Source organism: Bos javanicus, chromosome 19 (genome assembly GCF_032452875.1).
Source record: "Bos javanicus breed banteng chromosome 19, ARS-OSU_banteng_1.0, whole genome shotgun sequence".
NCBI lineage: Eukaryota > Metazoa > Chordata > Mammalia > Artiodactyla > Bovidae > Bos > Bos javanicus.
In genome coordinates, this window is record NC_083886.1 from 49,156,665 (window position 1) to 49,176,136 (window position 19,472).

A 19,472-nucleotide genomic window follows, 5' to 3' on the forward strand; every position below is an offset into this window, starting at 1 on the left:
GCCAAAAAGGCTGGGAACCACTGTCCTGTGACCTGCCATCTCCTGAGAATAGTCATAAAGCATTAGTTACAGGTTTTTACAGTGTTTTTCAAGTCTCTGAGAGCAGTTACTCTTTCCATGTTCTTATCATTATGATTTTAATATCCCTGGTGCTGTGCATTTCAAACTCTTTCTCTAGAACCAACCGTAACCTTCCTTTAAACTACTTTCCCCATTCTCTTTTGAAATTATAATCCCAGTTTTTTGCCCGGTCGTTTCAAAACTTTTAAGAACTCTTAAGCACCGGCTTTCTCCCTCCCAGCATCCACACAGCTGGGATGGAGATCCCAGACAAGGGCACGTATCTGTCTGTTGGTGCTTGTATGCATTTGTTTGTTTACTCAGTGCTTGCTGAGGCATTGTACTAGGGATACAAAACCCAAAAGAATACAGCCCCTAATCTCAAGGAATTTATGGTCTAGATAGCAGTTGGGGAACAGAGCACAGAAGTTGAGGAAGAAACTTGTTCTCCTGGTTTTTCTAGTCTGCAGTTGGCTAGTGCATCTGCCACCTCCAATCCCAGTCTCTTCAGACCACTTCTGCTGCCTCTGGACTGGGAAATTCAGGGATCTTAAATAATCTTCTGGCTTGGACTTCCCCCAAGAGATACTATTAAAGATAAAACAGTTCTCTTCAGAGAGAAAACAGCATGAGGGGCAACTTTAAGAGCCTAACGAATTCTCCCCAGCATATAAGCACATAGCTGGGGAAGGCTTTTCATCAGATGGACAGAAGTGAAGCCCACAGTGGCAAGCCCTATATTTGAATCATAATTGTCTTTCTAACAAATCACTGTACCCAAAAATGACCTTACCCAGTGACCTTACTTAATGGGAGTAGAGTGAGACTATTTTAACAGGCAAGGTGTCTCATTCCATCTTCAAGTGGACCAAACAGTGCCTGCCACCTCTACAGACTCTGAGGTGATTATCCTTCAGTTAGATGGGGAAATAGCTTCAGTATGAAGCATCATGACTTTAATCACTTAAGCTTTTAGCATCACCTTCTGCCTGGGATCAGAGGCAAAGAAGTCGATGCCTGTCTGTATGCCCTGCACCCTAAAACAAATACCACATGAAACAGATAAATGATACGAAATTTCATTTGGTCCCATGTGACTATCCAATACATGGAAAACAATGTTTACTTATTTTTTAAGTGGAAGTTTGTACCTCCGGATCCCTTTACCCACTTCATCGTCCCCTCAGCCCCCTCCTTCCTGGCAGCCACCAGCCTGTCCTGGAGACCACACTTAAACCATATGTTCTGTCATTGACACAGCGTTATCTTATTGTGCTGCAGACGACACGGTCGCCTGAGATATGACTGGCTCCCTGTGTGTTTCAGGCCATAAGCACTGGGGCGTATAACGTGTGGTGATGACACGACTGTAAGCTGAAGAATGTGGACTTGGACCGTGGTTTTCCTAATGCTGCACTTTTCAGGGTCCTTCAAATGCAGAGTGCTCCCTACCGATCAACTGTAGCTTCTCCCAGGCTGCTAGAATTCTCAGTTTCTATCAGCTGAGGGTAATGAAAAGGCAAAGACAGACTCAGTGCTTATGATCAGTATCACTTAGAACCGCCAATCCGCAGTGACATACAGTCCACTTTATATTTCTTTCCAGTTAGTTTTAAATTTCCCTTATTTTATCTTTGTTCATGAAGAATTGCATATGATTATCAATTGCATAAGGTCATTAATTACCTTAAAAATATAAGGTTGAGGGCCTGTAATTCAGGATATTTGGTATATTTATCAGTTCAGTTCAGTCGCTCAGTCGTGTTTAATTATTACCACTATTAATTATTACCACTATTATTTTCATCACCTTAAAAATAAACCTGATGGACTTCCCTGGTGGTCCAGATTAAGAATCTACCTGCCAGTGCAGGGGACATGGGTTCTATCCCTGGTCCAGGAAGATCCCACACGATGCAGAGCGACTACGCCCGCACTCCGCAGCTAGAGAAGGCACCACAGTGAGAAGCCTGAGTTCCACAATTGGAGAGTAGCCCCAGCTCGCCGCAACTAGAGAAAGCCTTTGTAGCAGCAAAGACCCAGCCCAGCCAAAATTAATAAATATTTTTTTAAAAAGAAGAGAGAGGTATTGAGTAGGTTTGTTGTCAGAGACTGCTGAGGTAGAAACAGTTTAGTTAGCTTGTTCCTCCAGGACCAGTCTGTCTCCCTCAGCGGACTGGCTTTGTTATGCCGGATGTCGTTAGAGCAAGACACTGTTCTCATTTGTTAGTACCACAAACGTAAAGGCTCCTAACTTACTGCCGAGGGTACTTTTTAGCTGGGCTGATCACTTAACTGTGTCCCTGTTTCTTTTTCAGGGTTTGAGTAAAAAAGTTGGCGTATCATCCTCCATCCTCCAAGGCCTCTGGATCTCCTACAGCACAGAAGGTCTGTCCATGGCATTGGCATCTTTACGAAATCTCTACACGCCAAATATAAAGGTAAGTGCATCTAAGTTACAGACAGATTGAAGAATTAACTATGAAAACATAGAACTCAGGGCACATTTAGGAGTTATTTGATTGATCTTTGACTCTCCTGTTAACTAACCTTTTATTAATAGTTTGATATATTTTAAATTGTTACATTTTATTCTGTGAATTGAAAATCAAACCTGTTGATCTTCTATAAGATGAGTCTGATTTATAGACTAACTCCTGCTCCTTCTAGGGAGTAAAACATTCTTAGATCACTTTTGTTTCAGTAGAAGTTTTTCTGACCAACAGTTCACTCGGTGGAGACTGCACTACAGTATGGGTGGTGTTTACTCTAGTTCCTGGGTAGTTTGTATAAAGGAGACGTTTCACATCCCTTTCCAAAGGCAAGGTATTAAAAAAGGAGCAAATGAAGATTTTAAAATAAAGAAGTTACTCGGTGTCTCTGGGCCCTTATCAAGGGTGACTTAAAGCTTCCCAGGTGGTGCTAGTGGTAAAGAACCTGCCTGCCAATGCAGGAGATGTAAAAGGTGCACGTTCAATCCCTGGGTCGGGAAGAGTCCCCGGAGGGGAATACATGGCAACTCGCTCCCGTGTTCTTGCCCGGAGAATCCCACAGACAGAGGAGTCTTGTGGGCTGTGGTCTGTAGGGTCCCAAAGAATTGGACACAACTGAAGCAACTCAGCATGCATGCGTGCAGATGACTTAAGAAAAGATGACTGATAGGATATAACTGATATTTATGTGAGTATCGTTTCCGTTTGTTTTCTTATGACTAGGTCAGCCGACTGCTGATTTTGGGAGGTGCCAACATTAATTACCGGACAGAAGTTTTGAATAATGCTCCAATTCTGTGTGTCCAGTCTCATCTTGGTTACACAGAAATGGTGGCCCTGCTCTTGGAGTTTGGGGCCAACGTGGATGCCTCCTCTGAAAGTGGCCTGACTCCCCTGGGCTATGCCGCGGCGGCAGGCTTCCTGAGCATCGTAGTGCTGCTGTGCAAGAAACGGGCCAAGGTAATGGCTGCCCGGCACTTGTTCTTCCTTCCCTGTGTCTTTCTTCCCGTCTTAGACTCGTCCTTATTTCCTGCGTTGCCTCATGAGTGTAGGTAGAATATACATCAGATCCTATTAGGAAGCAGATCAAAGGAAGAACTGGCTCTGGTTACATCCTCCTGTTTGCCTGCTTGCCCTGGGCCAGTTCCAGGCTGCTTCTGGACACAGTTCTAAAACTTTTGAGAGGTACTTAGGAAACCGCATTTATCAGCAGCCACAAAAAGTCCCTAGCTCACAACCAAGAAATTCTCTCCTGAGCTCAGAGTGAGGAAAGAGGAGTGGGGGAGCAAGGAGACTGCACTGTGAGGTCTGATCTGAATGGCGCCTGTGAACTCTCAGCCTTTCGTGTTAGTCGTGGACATAAGAGCAGAGACCAGGCGCCCTCATCTAGCCTTGAAGACACCCCTGTAGACGTCTGAGATGACTGACCAGAAGCACTCACAAGTGTTTCTGTTAATGTATTTTAATTCTCTCAAAACGTTTCTTTAAAATATATTTGCTTTATAGTACCTCAAGAGCCACTGATATGATAAAACTCAATTTCAAAATATTGATGGAAAAAAAAAAATACCGGGGGGCTTCCCTGGTAGCTCAGTGGTGAAGAATCCACCTGCCAATACAGGAGACAGGGGTTCAATCCCCAGTCCAGGAAGATCCCACATGCTGCAGAGCCCCTAAGCCCGTGTGCGACAACTACTGAGCTTGTGCCCTGGAGCCTGGGAGTCATAACCACTGAGCCTGTGTGTTGCAACTGCTGAAGCCCGTGCGCCCTGCTCCATAATAAGAGAAGTCACTGCAGTGAGAAGCCCAGGCACCAAAAACTAAAGAACGGCCCCTGCTCTCGCCACAACTAGAGAAGAGCCCACACAGCAGTGAGGACCCGGCACAGCAAAAATAAAATTTAAAAAATAAGTGTTTTTTAAAAAGGAGAAATGCTGGTCTCAAAAATGTAGACTTCTGTAGAACATTTTATTTCCATTCTGAAAATAAACTGAGGATTTTGGTGGATTTGCAGTGAACTGTAAATAATATGCAACCCTGACTATTCATTGGAAGGACTGATGCTATAGCTGAAGCACCAATACTTTGGCCACTTGATGTGAAGAGCCGACTCATTGGAAAAAACCTGGGAAAGATTGAAGGCAAAAGGAGAAGAGGGCGGCAGAGGATGAGATAGCCGGATAGCATCACCGACTCAATAGACATGAACTTGAGCAAACTCCAGGAGATAGTGAAGGACTGGGAAGCCTGGCATGCTGCAGTCCACAGGGTCGCAAAGAGTCAGACACGACTTAGCAACTGAACAACAGCATACCTCGTTCTGAGGTGTCCGGTGTTCTCACCAGGGAGAACTGGGTCTCTCTCCCAAGACTCTCGAGAGCTGGGACCCGGGGACCTCAGTGAAATCCCTGAGCTGTAAATGCTAACTGTGACACAGAAATGGTCCACCTAGAATGTCCTAGTCATTTGGATAAACACCTCTAGAAGCAGCATGATAACTGGACCTTATTATTATTGCTATAAATTCATATTCTAATCTCAGCTAGGTCTTTCTTGTTGCTCAGCTATCATTTTATTTATTTCTCATTTTTCCCAGAGAAGATACAGAAATCATCTGTGATCTTCTTGAGACCCCGTCAAAACTCTTTTGCCCTCCAACAAGTACCAAGATTGTGTTTGTCTCACAGTGCCTCTATCTCAAAACTCTGTTAATCCTTACAAACTTTTACTTCTGCCTCAGAGAAGGAAGTGTTTGCCTTCCTTTTCAAAATTATTGCCTCCTGTATACATATACACATACGCATATATATACACATATACACATATACACACATATACACACACACATAGGCTGCACCACAAGGCTTTTGGGATGTTCGTTCTCCAACCAGGAATTGAACCTGTGACCCCTGCAGTGGAAGTGTGGAGTCCTAACCACTGGACCATCAGGGAATTTCCCACGTATATTTTTTAATCTCAGTATGTTGCTCTTTCACTAACATCATTTCATTCTCCTTCTAAATTCACGCTACCTTTCTTCTCAGTTTCTACAAACCTACAAATGTCTTCTCTAACCCTAAAGAGAGACTTTGCTGTCTCCTAACGAGAAACCACTGTCCCTTTTCTTCCTGCCCACATCCACTGAACCTGTCCTAAGAGTCCTCTCTGCTTGCTACCACTGCTTCCTTACTGCTCTTTAACCTCTTACAGTCTGGCTTCCATGAGAGAGAGGAGACAAGTCATCAAAATTGTCAACTTTGGCATCAAGCACAACCTGGTCGAAGCCTGCATTGACGCTTGCTTTCTATGAGGGCTTGGACAAGTCATTTGACCTCTCTCAGCCTCACTTTGTTCATCTAGAAAAAGGATTAAGAGCTCCTTGCACACAGTAGGCATTCAGTAAACATTTGCTCTTTGAATGGCTGGATGGAGCTAAAACTGGAGAGAAACAGATACAGAACTTAGGTTTCACTTGCTCTGGAGCAAGTGAAGCCTGAACACTGGAACAGTAAGCACTGGAACATACCCTGCCCACCTGCCAGGAGAGGCTGTTCATCCATTGAGACTTGTGGCTAGGGACCTTCTGGTAGCTTGATCTTAATCAGGCTCCTCTTTCAGCCTAAACCTGTAACCAACACCACAACTGTAAAACTGCTGCTGGAACATAGTCTAGCATTAAGTTCCAAGTCCCTCCAGCCATTTTGGCCAAATAGTCGCGATTCCACCCTCCCATTGGAAGAAAGAAGTGGCATCTGCCAGAGCTTAGTGGTTAACTGTGTGATTCATATGAGATACTTTGCTTCTTTGGAACACCAAAAAATTTAAGCTTCAAGATGTTTTTCTTCCCTTTCATGATTTCAAAGACAGTGTTTTGTGCCAGTACAGCTTATAAGCCTTTCAGATTTGAGTCTGAAAAGGCCTATTTGAGGACAAAGGAAAGTGTACATCAGGAAAGCAAAGCTGAAGTTTGGGGTCGTTTGGGGCATATTTTTGGTTTCTTTTGATGTGAAAACAAAAGCCTGACGTTACACAAAGCGAGTCTCCCCAGAGGAGCATCTACCAGAGTTGTAGCTCAGTGAAGATCTAGCCTGAGTAAGAGAATATCACCTGAATTTTCTCAGCAAGTGGTCCAAGGAATATGGGAGAGGGTGAATCTTCGTGGTGCAGACCTGTGCAGTGAGAGGATGAAACAAGACTTGGGAGACAGCCCCAGGCTTTTTCACACAGGTTTCTCTGTCCCCTCCCGCAGGTGGATCACTTAGATAAGAATGGGCAGTGCGCCCTGGTCCATGCCGCACTCCGAGGTCATCTGGAGGTCGTCAAGTTTCTCATTCAGTGTGACTGGACGATGGCGGGCCAGCAGCAGGGGGTGTTTAAGAAGAGCCACGCCATCCAGCAAGCCCTCATCGCTGCAGCCAGCATGGGTTACACTGAGGTAAGAAAGCAGCCAGTAAGGCTTGGGTTGTTGTTTTTTTTTTTTTTTTTCAAGCTATGTCTTGAAGGAAACCAGGGAAAAAATAGTTGCATTATTACAAAATTGCCAGGTTAATATGAAGTAGCTTTTTGGTCATTGGTCTGAGAAATAGGGAGATGCCAGGGTACCTAGAATGATGTTGGAAAGGACCTTGGGAATTATCTAATCTGATTCCTCCTCATCTTCCACCCCTATTTAATAATGACACTGGGCTGGTGGGGGCGGGGGGTTATTCCTTGACCTTTGTTCACACGGGTGGGTGGAGTGGAATAGGGAGTTGGAATATCAGAAGGACCAGGTTTGAAGCTCAGCTTTCCTCCACGTTGGCTCTGGGCTCTGGGCAATGTAACTCATCTCTTAGAACCTTAGTTTCCCACCAGTATAGAGAGGCTTTCTAATAAATTCTTTTTTATAAGGTTGATATGAAAGGTGCTTTGTAAACTGTTAAACACTGTGCAGATGGTATTTTTGCCAAGTTATTTATTAATAAAAGTAATGTAGTGGCACAATATGTAGAATTGGTAGTGTGCTAGGAAATGTTTAACAACCAGCCTTGGAGAGGGGAGTAGAGAGCAGTAGGAATGTTTTGTGTGTGTGTGTGTGTGTGTGTACAAACAGACTTAAATTTATTATAAATTTACTGATATAAAAAAACATGTCACACACAGTTTACAAATAATAATGAATTGTGTAATACTCTTAATTGAATGCTTTTGTCAATTTTTGCTAAATTTATATCCACACCCAACCCTGTGGTTACAACTCAACCGTGGTTTGATAAATGAAACTACCCGTTTGCTCTTTCCCCAATAATTTTGTCTTTAAATCTGATGTGTGATTCACTGTCAAACTACATTTTGCCCTCATACAAATTATATTCATTAAACTGGAACCTCTTTGAGCTTTTGCACTAAATCAAATCCTGATCTGCAGAATTTGCCAATTTCCAGAGTATAGAATTTGAGCAAACTCCAGGAGATAGTGAAAGACAGAGAAGCCTGGCATGCTGCAGTCCATGGGGTCACAAAGCGTCAGACACGATTTAGCAACTGAACAACAGCAGCAAATACCCCCACCATGACTGATTTCAAGCTACCAACACTGAACACAGAGTTTCAAAGAGATGCACAGGAGTACACCTTTATGTAAAACTGCCACCATGCAGACACAGTCAATATAAATAACCTCATGAGCATACATAATAGTAAAATGTAATTTAATAATTAGGAAGTTATGAGGTTTTATATTTTAACCTATTGATGTAATTTCTTTCATTATTATTTAATTTTTTTTTTTTTTCTCTGCTGCTTGGTTTGTGGGATCTTAGTTCCCTGACCAGGGATCAAACCTGGGCCCTGGCAATGAGAGCAGAGTCTTAACCACCGGGCCACCAGGGAATTCCCATCATTGCTATTTAATTGTTTTTAAATCCCTCCCTGTTATTTAGTTTTTAATAAACATCTTTGTTTAACAACCAGCTTGCAAAACTCCGAAAATTCAAGAGTCAGCTTTCACTAGCCAGGACAAGCTGGTTCACACTGCATGGGATGCTTCAGTGAGACAGCCACCTCTTCCACTGACCTGATATGTCCCCAAGGGAATATTAAGTAAAATTGGAACTTTTACTATCTGTGGAAGGTTGTTTAGCGCTCCTTATAGTCAGATTCCTGAAAACAAAGCTGTCACTTGCCTTTGTTATTAGCAGACATTCTCCTTTTACGGTCCCCAAACAGTCCTTGTAATTCCAAGAGGGAAAAAAAAAAAGAAGATAACAGCTCTACTCTGAAAAAGTACAGGCCCTCAGTTTTCTCCATATTTATTTTCTGGTTTTTGCTTATTGATTTTTTTTTCTGTTAGTTTTTTTTTTTTCTGGTAGTTTTATTAGGAGGGAGAAGGATTGCTTTTTTTTTAACTCAAATGTGATAAATATGTATTTTTTTAAAATCACGGGCTGCATAAGTTAATTGCATTCAAGGGAAACATGTAGACTGTACCTGGAGAATGCATGCTCATCTTGGCAGCTTTGCATTTTTTTGTGAGGACAAATTGTTCTGATTCCTGTGGTGTGCAAGAGGGTGGCACTGGGTTATCCAGATATCTCCCAAACCTCACAGGTTCACAGTATCAGTGTATAGTTTTCCACCTGAACTTCGAGCTGACACAACTTCTTGTTTCAGATTGTCTCCTACCTACTTGATCTTCCAGAAAAAGATGAAGAGGAGGTGGAGCGAGCACAGATCAACAGCTTTGACAGTCTCTGGGGAGAGACAGGTACCTCTCGTGGACAGCTCTTTCTTCTCTCATGAATGTCCTGTGTGTGTGTGGAGACACTCTGTGTCTCACTCCCCGGTGTTTTCTCTGCCAGGTCTTTGGCAGTCTCTCTGTCTTATGGCTGTTGTACTGGAGACCAATTCAGCCAAAGTAAAAAGTCAGGCAATTTCCTTCTTTCAATCCTCCGTCCCTTTGGATGCACCATGCCATTAGCCCTAGAGTCTTCTTTCAAACAAAACTTTCCCTGCTCTTGTTTCCAAATATTTTAAAAGACTGAAAGTTTCCTTCCAGTGTGCCAAACCAGAACAGAAAATAGTTGTGGACTTTATGTATGTGTGTGAGAGAGAGAGAGATCCTTGTAGTAGTTAGGAATAAATATTTCCCCTGTAGTTAGAAACCAAGAAGTTGAATTTTTATCGACACCTCCAGCTTAATGAACCAAATGGTACCATGGTAAAGTGAGTGGTACCTGACATGATTAAATTGATATGTCATGAGAACAGTTGGCATCAGGATGCAAAATGAAGGCCCTGCCCGCTGTAGGTTACAGCCCTGCGTAGTCTCTCTCCGTCTGTAGCAAAGCTGTTTCTATAGTGCTTGGTATTACTCCATAAACAGAAGCATCTTCCTTGTGGCCTTTGCAGGAAATGTTTATTGTCTTTCCCCCAAGTCTAAACTGGAACATCTGGGAAAACATTAGTAACCTTTTCTGTGTTTTTATGAAACCAGGGCAGTGAAAACTGTAGTGTCACCACAGATATGTGTCGTATTTGCCAGGAGAAGGAGACCAGCATTGAGATGGCCAATTTAGGGAGGATATTTTACTAAACAAGAAGGGGGATACATTTTGGTTTGGGTCAGAATGTTATTAAAAATCAAAGAAAATGCTTAAATTCACTCCAAATTTATAATTACCTATTGAACTGGGATGTTTCCACAATGGCAAAAATCTTACATGGGTTTCATGGCTTCCTCAACACCGTGTGGAATGGTCCGAAGCTCAGGAATTTGCTTCTCAAACAATCCTTCCCTCTGCAGAGCCAAAGGGAGCAGATGCCAGGCAGCTGCAGCTTAAGTGCCCGTGACAGATTAAAGGAAAATGTGCAGCTGGAAACAGCTGCTGTCTCTGGGGCTCCACCCTGAGGGAAGCCAGAGGACATACTGAGGGGAAGGGGCTGGCCGGGAACAACGGCCGTGGCGTCCTGAGACCCGGAGCTGTGGGAGGGGCGTGAGGGTTCAGGCCCCATCAGTGCAGCCTCCCAGCACAGCGCAGCCGTCCCCCCAGAGTCTCCCGTTCCAAGCCACTCGTGTGTGACCGCTGTGGAGGGCAACAGAAGTAGCGGCCCAGTGGTGCCACTGGACAGAAATTACAGACTAACAGCCGCCTGCCAATGCAAGAGACGTAAGGGACTTGGCTTCAGTCCCTGGGTCGAGACGGTCTCCTGGAGGAAGGCGTGGCAATCCACTCCAGTGTTTCAGCCTGGAAAATCCCATGGACAGAGGAGCCTGGCGGGCTACATGCAGTCCATGGGGTCGCAGAGTCAGACATGACTGAAGCAGCTTAGCACGCAATCACAGTGATGACTATCACACATATTCTAGTGCTCTCCTTGAAGGAATTCCTTCAAAATGTTCCAAAAGGGTGTGAACTCAGACCTTTTCGGGGGAATTAACCCTGAAATGGAGTTTTAACAAGAAAAATAACTTCTTGGTAAAGGAAATTTAAACCATACTACATCCATTGCCTAAAGTAAAAAAACATACAATTAAAAAAAAAAAACCACAACTCTTGTAAAAATTATGAAGAGAGGAAAAAGATCAGTGGTTGCTAGGTGTTGGGGAAAATGGGGAAGGGTGAATAGGTGGAGCACAGAGGATTTGAGGGGCAGTTAAAACACTTCATATGATACTATAACCGTAGATAATAGGTTATTACACATTTGTCCACACACTCACAGGATGCGCAACACCAAAAGTGAGCCCTAATGCAAACGATGGACTTCGCGGTGATCAGGATGCATCAGTGTAGGTTCATCAGTTGTAACAAATGGACAGCTCTGGCTGGGATGTATACAAATGTGGGGGCAGTGGTGTGTGGGAAATCTCTGTATCTTCCCCTCAGTTTTGCTTAGCCCATTAAACTGCTCTAAAACAACAACAAAAAAGGGTGTGAACTAAGTGGAAGACTTACTTTTATTGATATGAATTTCTTATTAGAGTAAAACTTTATGGCCTCAGGACTTTTAAAATATTTCCTGCATTAAAGTGTGTAATAAAGTTTGTTATATTAATTTTCTTAATATGTACCATATGTCAAGATTGTATAAAAAATTAATTTCATGTCAGTTTGTTTGTGGTCAGAATTGTATTGTGCTTAATTTGATACTTAGATGAACTAATTTTAGCATTATGAACATAAGATGTTATTTAAATGAGTTAGGATGAAATGCATTTGTAGTATAATTTATAGAGCTATAAAGTTATTTGACTTCAGAAAACTTTCTGAAAAATCCTGTCTTCGCTATGTAAGAAATGTCTCTAGAACTCACCACTAACGTGGAGTAGGCTCTAGTTGCTTCTCTGTTGCACACTGTGCTCAGTTGCTCAGTCATATCTGACCCTTTGTGACCCCATGGATTATAGCCTGCCAGGCTCCTCTGTCCATGGGATTTTACAGGCGAGAGGACTGGAATGGGTTGCCATTCCCTTCTCCAGGGGCTCTTCCCAACCCAGGGATAGAACCAGAGTCTCCTGGCTCTCCTACACTGGCAGGCAGACTCTTTACCACTAGCAGCACTATCTGTAGTGATGGCTTTACTAAGTATCCATGTTTCTTTCTAACTTATAGCACATAATCATTTAAAATTTATGGTAACCCATTGAATCGTGTATCCTCCAATGGCAAAATCTTACATGTCTCTCTTATAGAGAGAGTGAAAGTGTGTGACCTGCAGCCAGCTGGTTAGGGTCTTATATCTGCAACCCTGGCCTCAACACACAATATATATTTATACATATTTTCTTAAATATGATGGTCATGATGTTTCCAACAGTTAGTATCATTTACTATATTACTGTATAGCCATTATTTTATGTACCATTCCAAAAAGAAAAGAAAAACGCTCTGCCTATTAAACTGACAGAGTTCTTTATTACCACATCAATTATAAGACACATCCTGACTTCGAGGTGTTAAAATGCAGAGGGAAGAAAGTGCCTCTTAGAGTCAGTGAAATATATCCTAGCATAGAGTGAAATATATATTGAGATGTAATTTTTACATATCAGGTTTACTAAAAGCAGGTCACTAGAATATTCTGTTTGTTTTCATCCTACTTTTATGGCCTTTTTGTCCTTCCAAAGAGCGCCTGCCTACATCGAGCGTTCACCGTCTGACTGACCCCCTCCCATCCTGCAGGGTTTTCACAGATTTCTTATAGAAGAAGACCAGCACTTAAGGTGACAAGATTATTCCGTGGTCCCTCCTCTGCTCTGTCTCAACACAAAACCAGCATTAAAAAGCTTCTAGCAACTCTGGAGAACCTGAGCCATCCCATAGCCCAAAAGTAGCAGAAGTTCAAAAAATAAACAAGATGCCCTTAAATCACACCTTCATCATCTTTTATCTAGTTTATTGCAGCTACCTCCTAGCTGATCTGATCTCAGGCCTTACCCTTTTGTGACTTATCTCGCAGACTTCAGCCAAAGTGATATTTCTAAGCCACAGTCTGTGCATGTCACTCTTCTGGTTACCACCCTTCATTGACCACCTGTAGCTTCAACGTAGCATAAAGAGACTTCCCTGGCGGTCCAGTGGTTAAGACTCCACGCTTCCATTGCAGGGGGCACAGGTTCAATCTGGGGTCAGGGAACTAAGACCTTACATGCCATGCGGTGCAGCCAAAAAAATAAATAAATAACTAGCATTAAAAAAACCAGTCATGATCTCTAGCCTCCTCTGTTGCCCGTCTTCTCCAGCAACAGTAAACGTGCTATCCACACCTCGGGGCCTTTACACATGCTCGCCCTGTGCCTAGAAAGCTTCTCCATGCCCTTGCCTGTAAGCCTCCTGTTTCTCTTTCAGCATCTGGTTCAGATTGTCATCTCTTCCTGGAGACCTTCCCAGATACTCTTGCTCTGTGTCACCTCCAGACAGCCCCCATGGACTTATCTCTTTTGTGCTTATCACACTGTATAGCAGTATATTTGTTTATTTGTCTCTTATCCTTACGCAACCCTGAGTTCCTTGAGAGCAGACAGGATCTGACAAACAGCTCCATAAATGCTTACCTAATGAACGTTGCTTTGGATAGCGTGATGTTTATGTCTCCCCCACCACCTCCAGCCCATTGGTCTTACATGATCTGTCTGTGCTGTATTCTTTCAAGGTTGACAAAAGATAAACAGAAGAACCGTTTGCTCCTCTGCCTTCTATTTAGCATCAGCATTATCCCATCCAAGCAGACTTTGGCTGTTTCCTCAACTCTGAGCTGCATCCTGTCTGTCTCTTCAAACTCCTTAGATGTTTCCCTTTGAAAAAGGACCATTTTGGTCAGATAATCTCATCAGATGCTGGCAAGCCAGGGAACAAATTCCGTTACTGGTCTCTCAGGAAAAGAGATTGGGCTCCCGGCTGTTAATGTTTGCTCTAAGAAGCAGTTTGTTGTTTTACAGAACTGGCTTTGCCTTAATCGTCTCTCTTTCAAAAAGTTTTAACAGTTTCTGATAAGACTCATATAAAAAATCCAGCCAAAGCAACTCCTTGCTCTTGTGTTTTGAAAAGTACAGACTCAATTTTCCATAGTTGCGTTGTTCTGAGATGAAGTTGGCCAGCTGTGTTAATGACCATGTCCAGCTATCAGCAGGAGATTTTTGCCAAATGACATCAGAACTTAAGCAGCAGAGATGATACAAGGAGAAAGGCCGAATGGAACATTCCCTCTCATGTAATGTGTTGTCCAGTGGGTTGAAAGGGGCCAGCCCCAGCAACATGACTCCAGATTAGAGTGGACAGTGTTAAGTTTAATTTTCAGGACAGGCACTGTTTGTGAATTTTCATCTGTGTTCTGTGAGCCATCATCATTGATGAGAGGCTTGATTCCGAAATACTGTCTGTATTTTCTCCAGAGTGCTATAAATTCTTTTGCAAAAAAGAGTGTATTTGCACACGCGTGTGCCACACATTATACAAGACATTGAACGGAGATTTGCTGCAACCCTGCCCCAGCAGCTGCTTTAAACTTGGGAGAGTTAGTAATTTTTCAACCCCCTTGTTTTATGTACCAACAAGATGATTCTTATGGTTCCTAACGAGCATTAAAGCCAGTCAAGCTCTTTCTCCACCCCGCCACCCCCTGCTTTACTGAGATATAATTGACATACAACATTATATAAGGGAAAGGTTGAGGGCAGGAGGAGAAGGGGGAGACAAAGGATGAGATGGTTGGATGGCATTACCATCTTAAGAGTGTGAGCAAACTCCAGGAGATAGTGAAGGACAGGGAAGCCTGGCGTGCTGCTGTCCATGGGATCACAAAGAGTCAGACACAACTTAGTCACTGAACAACAGTGTACACGACGTGAGGATTGTCAGACTCTTAAGCTACTCTTGTGTTCTGACCCAGGAACTGAAGGTTTTTCTTTTTCCCTCAACTGTTGGAAATGTGAACTTGAGAAAGACGGAATCTCACTTTGATTTAAAGAACAAGAGATAAAACTTCTCTGTCAAGTAAACAGTCAAATCCATCAGTACCTGTAACTCACCTTGGAAATGACCCTCACCTCAGATGGAAGGAAGCCTCTGCCCTTCTGTGAGGAACAGAAGAGAAGTACCTACGTTAACCATGCCAGAATAAAACAAAAAACACACATCAGACAAGGCCTACATATATCTAGTTTAAGAATGAGCATACCTTCTAAAATAGTCACACTTTCTTTCAGACATCCTTCTATCCTTGAGGAAGGAAAAGATTACTCTTTGCAGGTTTAACTTAGAGAAAATTACAGGTAGTTTTGCATATGAGTCACTTGCGGATAAATTTGGCCAATCTCAAAGACAAAATGCCATAATCTGTGCTTAGATGAAAAAAAAAAGTGACCATTTGATTTGAATTTCAATTACTTCCCTGATTAGATCCCAACATTTGCAAACTGAAATCCTGTCTGCACCTGCCAAGTACTATCTTCTTCTGATTTGTCACTGGAGTAGGTGGCCCTTAGAAAGGAAGAGCCTGCTGATCACCACATCAGGTTTTCAAGTCTCGGTGGGAAAAAAGGTCTCCGTCCTCTTTGTTGAAAAGCACAACTCCTGCCATTTTCTGACAACGTTTACCATCCTCCCTACCCTCATCCATTTAAAACACTAGGTGTACACGTTTGAAATCCCTGGTTAGAAAGAGACAAACACATATTTGTTCAAATATGGACTTAGTAGAAGGTATAGGAGAAGGCAATGGCACCCCACTCCAGTACTCTTGCCTGGAAAATCCCATGGACAGAGGAGCCTAGTAGACTGCAGTCCATGGGGTCGCGAAGAGTCGGACATGACTGAGCAACTTCACTTTCACTTTTCACTTTCATGCATTGGAGAAGGAAATGGCAACCCACTCCAGTGTTCTTGCCTGGAGAATCCCAGGGACGGGGGAGCCTGGTGGGCTGCCATCTCAGGGGTTGCACAGAGTCGGACACGACTGAAGCGACTTAGCAGCAGAAGCTATATCTACAGATTCCTCTTACTACTGTTGAAATAGCACTCAAGGGATGAAATAAGCACTCTTCAGATCTCCACTCTATCAGAGGTCATAAACATGGACTGGAGCACAAAAAGAAGAATGTTTATGTTTCTACCTGCACGCGGAGTGTCCTTTTTCCTCCCTATAGTTGCTTTTTATTTGCGACTCCATTATTCTGTCTTCAGAAGAAAAGAGCCTTTGTCATATTTCTTCTCTCATCTTTAAAACTTACCCTGAACAGTTTTGACCTTCATATAAAAATGGTTGCACATGTACTAGAAACTTCTATCTCAACTGATGAAGAAAAGGAATGAAAACTGGCCTAAAGCTTAGACTGAAGTTTCTTTTTTTTTTTTTTTTTACAGTTTTTTATATATCTTTATTGTAAAAACTCTCTTAAAAGCAATACAGCAAACTGTTATTTAAGAAGTAAGCAAAATTAAGGCTGCCATTTCTGACTTTGGTTCTCTGAATTTAAGGGCCCAGAAGTAGAAATTGGCCCAGAGGTGGTTCCTAGATAATTCTAAAAAAAGCATTCCCCTGCAAATACCCTTCTTTCTTTAGTCTTACCCATGCACATACCAGTGAAAGTTTTGTAGCTGGAAGGGGTACCAAAAAAGAGATAAGTCAAAAGCAGAAGAAAGACAGTCTGGGTAGGATAAATGAAACCAAGTAAGTTTTGGTCAGAGGTGATTTTTCAATAAATTTATTATCATAATTGTCTCCATATATGTAAGCCCTTTTAAATGTGGTTTTATTCATTATTTTTCTTTGAAAACTTCCTTCCTGGCAAGAGTAGCCAGAATCATCATTCTTGAAGGTAAAGTAGCAATTGCATCCATCAGACACAGGTGTGCTGCCCTGCTCCCGGCAGAGGCTGGAGGGGGCGAGCCCCACTGTCCTCACACTGCGCTCTCTACCCTCAGCCCTGACAGCTGCGGCCGGAAGGGGCAAGCTAGAGGTGTGTCGTCTGCTCCTGGAGCAGGGGGCAGCTGTGGCCCAGCCCAACCGCCGGGGAGCCGTGCCCCTCTTCAGCACCGTTCGCCAAGGCCACTGGCAGGTAAGCAAGTAGCTACTTTGAGACTGTGTCAGAAAGTCAGTATGCAGAATCGTCCTGATGATCTGTACTGGATAGAAGGACTGGCTACTTTTGACTGGTTACTTCACAGCATCCACAGGTTCTCTGGCAGGTTCAACAGATGCCTGCCAACCACTTACTTGCAGGAGTCTCTAACTTACAAAAACAAAATGTGGTGTATGTAAATTTGCGAAGAGCCAACTCATTGGAAAAGACTCTGATGCTGGGAAAGATTGAAGGCAGAAGGAGAAGGTGGCAGAGGATGAGATGGTTAGAGAGCATCACCGACTCAATGGACATGAAGTTGAGCAAACTCTAGGAGATAGTGAAGGACAAGAGGAGCCTGGCATGCTGCAGTCCACGGGGTCACAAAGAGTCAGACACAACTTAGTGACCAAAAAACAACAAATATAAATTCTGTTAATAGGCGATCTTTCCAGATGTTTAAATTCTGGGTAGGACAGAAAAGAAAGCATATTGGTTATAATCTTTGAAAAAAATTCAGTAGTCCTAGGAGCCAAACAGTGCTGAAGAGTTGTGAGAGGCACTTTACAGTGTTCTGTTTGGTGGTAAATATTCACTGCAGGCAGGTTTGCAGCACCTGGAAGTCAGTAAAATGGCCCTGACATAGGTAGTGACTCGTGTTGGTTCTTCCATTAGGGGATTGTTTAGTCTACATCTTGGCCTCTGTTAATCTTGGATTTTTTTTTTTACTTAGTGGCTGAGCCAGACATTTAGAGTGAGTTCTCATTTGGCTCTCCCTAAGAAAGTCAGTGATCAAATCCCATGGTACTAGACCATGCGGAAACTAGAGGAGGTTCTTGCAGTGGCGAGTTTCGCTAGAGGTGATTTGCAGGGAACTCACGTGGTATGGGGGTGGCATGCATGTATCTGCTCAGCATCACTTCCTGGCTCATCCATCCCCCCTTCTCTGCCCCTGCAGATCGTTGATCTTTTACTTACTCATGGAGCTGATGTCAACATGGCGGACAAGCAGGGCCGTACTCCCCTAATGATGGCAGCTTCTGAAGGCCACCTGGGAACTGTGGACTTTCTCCTTGCTCAAGGTCAGTCCTAGGATGCCAGAGCTTGATGGTCAGTACCCATCAAAACCCAAAGCTCGTGATTTCCAGGGATGGATTCCAAGAGGTGTTAAGAATGAGTATTCTTAATCCACTTGATTAGAAAGTGAAAGTCTCTCCTCTATTCTCTTCGAAATTCTGATGTTCTAATTCTAACATGGTGCCTTTCTAATTCTGACATTCTCTATTTCTTTATGGCTTGAGGGATTTTTGGTATCCTAATCATATTTACATGGTATAAGTTCTTTAATTCAAATCAGTACTCTCCCAACTTTGAAGTTTTTAATATGCACTCAATAAATGTTCATCTTCCAGAGACTGTATTTTGACTTTAACTTTATCAATTCTTTTGTCAGCCTGCACAACTAATATTTTTCTTGTATCCAAAGGAAGCAAATGAAGGTTTGAACAATTGTTGACCGAGGGACCCTATTTGAGGAATCAGGGTATTAATATTATCCTCCTATTGTAATAAATTCCCTTTAACATTTACCAGCATTCACATATTCCTGGTGAATGAGAGGTAAGTTAAAGGAGATTGTGGTCACACCATCCAGAGCATTCCAGGCTCCCCTCAAGGGTTGTGACCTGATCACCTCTACAGACCCGTGATGAGTGATGCGGGAATCTCTGTAGTAGAAAAGCTCCAGTCGCTGACTCTGCAGTGCCACCTAGTGGAGCTTGAGTGTTTCAGTGAAGCAGGAGGTCGTGTGACTGTGACCAGCCTTGACTCCTATCCCAGTGAGCCTCCCCTATGAGTAAACTGGATCTGATCATCCATCATTCATAATTAATATCCACAAGTGCATACGCTTCAAGGAGGGCAAGCTCCTGAAAATCATGCCCAGGCCGGAGCTGCTGAAGGGTAGTTGATGTGGGAAGAAGGCAAGGTTTGTTCTCAGATTTCAAATTACAGCTCAGTCAGAGACTTACTGGATCTTTAGCTCTCACCCCCAAAGATGTGTCTTCACTACCTCGGACTCACAAAAGTGGGTTCGAGTCAGAGAACTGTCTTCCCCATGTGCAAAGTGGGTCTTGCTTCCCTAGTACAAACCACCAGACCAGCCTGGTTTCACAGTATCTATCCTTCATTCAGAAAACAAAGATCATGGCATCCGGTCCCATCACTCCATGGCAAATAGATGGAGAAACAGTGGAAACAGTGGCAGACTTTATTTTGGGGGGCTCCAAAATCACTGCAGATGGTGACTGCAGCCATGAAATTAAAAGACGCTTGCTCCTTAGAAGAAAAGTTATGACCAACCTAGACAGCATATTAAAAAG

The 19,472-nt window shown here is 43.1% G+C and overlaps 1 protein-coding gene across 6 annotated transcripts in view; it reads left to right on the forward strand.

The window, feature by feature from the left end:
• The window catches only part of TANC2 (tetratricopeptide repeat, ankyrin repeat and coiled-coil containing 2), a 365,204-nt gene that overhangs the window by 325,191 nt on the left and 20,541 nt on the right, over positions 1-19,472 (forward strand). For all 6 annotated transcript variants that reach the window (XM_061392283.1, XM_061392284.1, XM_061392285.1 and 3 more), the window contains 6 exons: positions 2,379-2,501; positions 3,276-3,512; positions 6,802-6,987; positions 9,204-9,297; positions 16,955-17,088; positions 18,050-18,173. In XM_061392283.1, the coding sequence (XP_061248267.1) occupies positions 2,379-2,501; positions 3,276-3,512; positions 6,802-6,987; positions 9,204-9,297; positions 16,955-17,088; positions 18,050-18,173 (898 nt within the window). The remainder of the gene's footprint in view (positions 1-2,378; positions 2,502-3,275; positions 3,513-6,801; positions 6,988-9,203; positions 9,298-16,954; positions 17,089-18,049; positions 18,174-19,472) is intronic.